Source organism: Gekko japonicus, unplaced genomic scaffold (genome assembly GCF_001447785.1).
Source record: "Gekko japonicus isolate JY-2015 unplaced genomic scaffold, Gekko_japonicus_V1.1 scaffold5620, whole genome shotgun sequence".
Lineage (NCBI taxonomy): Eukaryota > Metazoa > Chordata > Lepidosauria > Squamata > Gekkonidae > Gekko > Gekko japonicus.
This window is the reverse complement of record NW_015168214.1, coordinates 1,456-4,262: the sequence shown is the minus strand read 5'-3', so window position 1 is coordinate 4,262 and position 2,807 is coordinate 1,456. Positions and strand designations below refer to the sequence as shown.

The following is a 2,807-nucleotide window of genomic DNA, read 5'->3' as shown; positions in this document are numbered from 1 at the left end:
AAGAGCCCCGAGTGCTTTAACCTTTCCTCATAGGGAAAGTGTTCCAATCCTTTATCATTCGAGTTGCCCTTTTCTGCACTATTTCCAAAGCTATAATATCCTTTTTAAGGTGTGGTGAACAGAACTGTACACAGAATTCCAAATGAGGTCGCACCACTGATTTATATAGGGGCATTATGATACTGGCTGATTTGTTTGCAGTTCCCTTCCTAATAATCCCCAGCATAGCATTGGCCTTCTTTATTGCAGTCACACACTGTCTCGACATTTTCAGTGAGTTATCTACTACAACTCCAAGATCTCTCTCTTGGTCAGTCTCCGCCAGTTCGGACCCCATCAACGTGCATTTATAGTTAGGATCTCTGGCTCCAATGTGCATCACCTTGCACTTGGCCACACTGAACCCCATTCGCCACGTTGACGCCCACTCGCCCGTCCTCGACAGATCCCTTTGGGGTGCTGGGGATGAGCTCTCGTGTGCATGCTGACACCCAGAATGAAGCTTACATCCAGAATAAAACTTTGTTGGTCTTAAAGGTGCCTGACTGGACTCAAACTCTGTTCATTATCAAGGATAGTTTGGCAGCCATGTTGGTCAGCAGTAGAAGAGCTGGATTCGAGTTCCGGAGCGCCTTAGAAACCCACAAGATTTTGAGGGCCTGAGATTTCAAGGGTCAAAACTCCCTTCCTCAGATACCTGACAAGGAGAACTTTGACTCTTGCAACCTTTGACCACAGGGTCTTTACTGTCAAGGATGCTATTGAAAAACTCACCAACTGCCTCTTTGTTCACAGTGTAGCTGCAGAAACAGAACAGATTGACGGAAGGCGGGATCGAAAGAGCAGCTTTTCATTTCCAGCTGTGACACACCACTGAGCAGAGCCGGTCTGGCCCCCCCCCTCCTGTCCGCGGCGCTCTTCCCCCAACTGCAGAAACATCTGGGCATGTAAACCGGCCTGCGAGCTGGCTTTCCCTTGTCTTGTTCCCTCCGAATAAAGGTACTTTGCTGAAATCACTCAACGCTTCTCAGTACTTTTCAGGGATATTTACTGTCAGGGATGCTATTGAAAAACTCACCAACTGCCTCTTTGTTCGCAGTGTAGCTACAGAAACAGAACAGATTGACTGAAGGCCGAAAGAGCAGTTTTTCATTTCCAGCTGTGGCACACCACTGAGCAGAGCTGGTCTGCCCACCCCCCCTCCTGTCCGCGGCGCTCTTCCCCCAACTGCAGAAACATCCGCCCCCCTCCGCCTCCCCCCTCTGTACGAGTCGGCCGTGATGCCTCCTCTGCTCCTTCCAAGAGGGGGTCTATGAGAAAGAAGCCAAAATGCTGGGGGATGCCACATTCCCCGTCAACCAAAGCAGCTCCTACCCGGAGTACTTCATCCTGGTGGGCCTCCCAGGGATGGAGGAGTATCACACCTGGCTGGCCATCCCCTTCTGCCTGATGTACCTCCTGGCCCTGCTGGGCAACGCCTCCCTGCTGTTCATCATCTCGACCGAGCGCAGCCTCCACCAGCCCATGTACTTCTTCCTGGCCATGCTGGCCGTGGCTGACCTGGCCCTGTCCTCTTCCACCGTCCCCAAAACCCTCGGCGTCCTTCTGGCGTCTTCCCGGGAGATCTCCTTCGCTGCCTGCCTCACCCAGATGTTCTTCACGCACGTCAGCTTCATCGCAGAATCCACCATCCTGCTGGCCATGGCCTTTGACCGCTACGTCGCCATCTGCGACCCGCTGCGCTACACGGTCGTCCTCACCCACGCGGCGATCGCCAAGATTGGCCTGGCCGCCCTGGCGAGGAGCTTTTGCGTGATGCTCCCGACCCTCTTCCTCCTCAGGAGACTCCCCTACTGTGGGCAGAGGGTCATGCCCCACACTTACTGCGAGCACATGGGCATCGCCCGGATGGCCTGCGCGGACATAGCCGTCAACATCTGGTACGGATTCACCACCACCCTCTTGTCCCCGGTCCTCGACCTGGTGCTCATCGCCGCCTCCTATTCGCTGATCCTCCGGGCCATCTTCCGGCTCCCGACCAAGGAGGCCCGCCTCAAGGCTGTGGGCACCTGCGGCGCTCACCTCTGCGTCATCCTCCTCTTTTACACGCCGGCCTTGTTCTCCTTCTTCGCCCACCGGTTTGGCCGCGGCATCCCGCAGCCCGTCCTCGTCCTCTTGGCCAACGTCTACCAGCTTCTCCCACCGATGCTCAACCCCATCGTCTACGCGGCCAAGACCAAAGCGATCCGGGAACGGCTGGTCCACGCGTTCAGGCCAGCAGGAAACGGGCGCCGAGTCCTCATCTCAAATTAAGTGAAAATGGAAGCACTTAATTCCAGGAGAGGTGCTTCACCCGGAAGCAGGACATGAATTTCCCGTTTCCCTCCCTATTTCAAACGGGTCATGTTATGGATTGTGAGAAAAGTGTTTCCTATTCTATCCACAGGGAGTAGCTCCGGACATGAAAAGACCGCCACTGGATCAGACTCATGGACCAGGTACTCTGGCAGGCTCTTTTCTGTTCCCTACTCAAGATTTTCCTCTCTCGGATCATGTTTTCCCCTGAACTGGGGGCTGTAACTGAGCTTAGGTTTTGTAGCATCCTTTCCTTTTGCCCTTAGAATGATCGGCCCCGTTTCTCTTATTTGAATCATAGAATCGTAGAGTTCGAAGGGACCTCCAGGGTCATCTAGTCCAACCCCCTGCACAATGCTGGAAATTCACAAATACCTCCCCCCCACACACACACCCAGTGACCATTGTTCCCTCTAAGCTGAGTTAGTGTGAGCTAGCTCACAGCTTTTTAG

General features: G+C 54.0%; 1 protein-coding gene across 1 annotated transcript; it reads left to right on the top strand.

Moving 5' to 3' along the window:
• The first annotated feature begins 1,329 nt into the window (after window positions 1-1,329).
• Window positions 1,330-2,313, top strand: LOC107113669 (olfactory receptor 52B2-like). The gene has a single exon (XM_015415019.1). The coding sequence runs from the start codon at window positions 1,330-1,332 to the stop codon at window positions 2,311-2,313; it is 984 nt and encodes a 327-aa protein (XP_015270505.1).
• Window positions 2,314-2,807: the final 494 nt, after the last annotated feature.

Coding starts and splice junctions, on each gene's coding strand:
- LOC107113669 (XM_015415019.1), top strand. CDS start 1,330: ATGCTGGGGGATGCCACATTCCCCGTCAACCAAAGCAGCTCCTACCCG.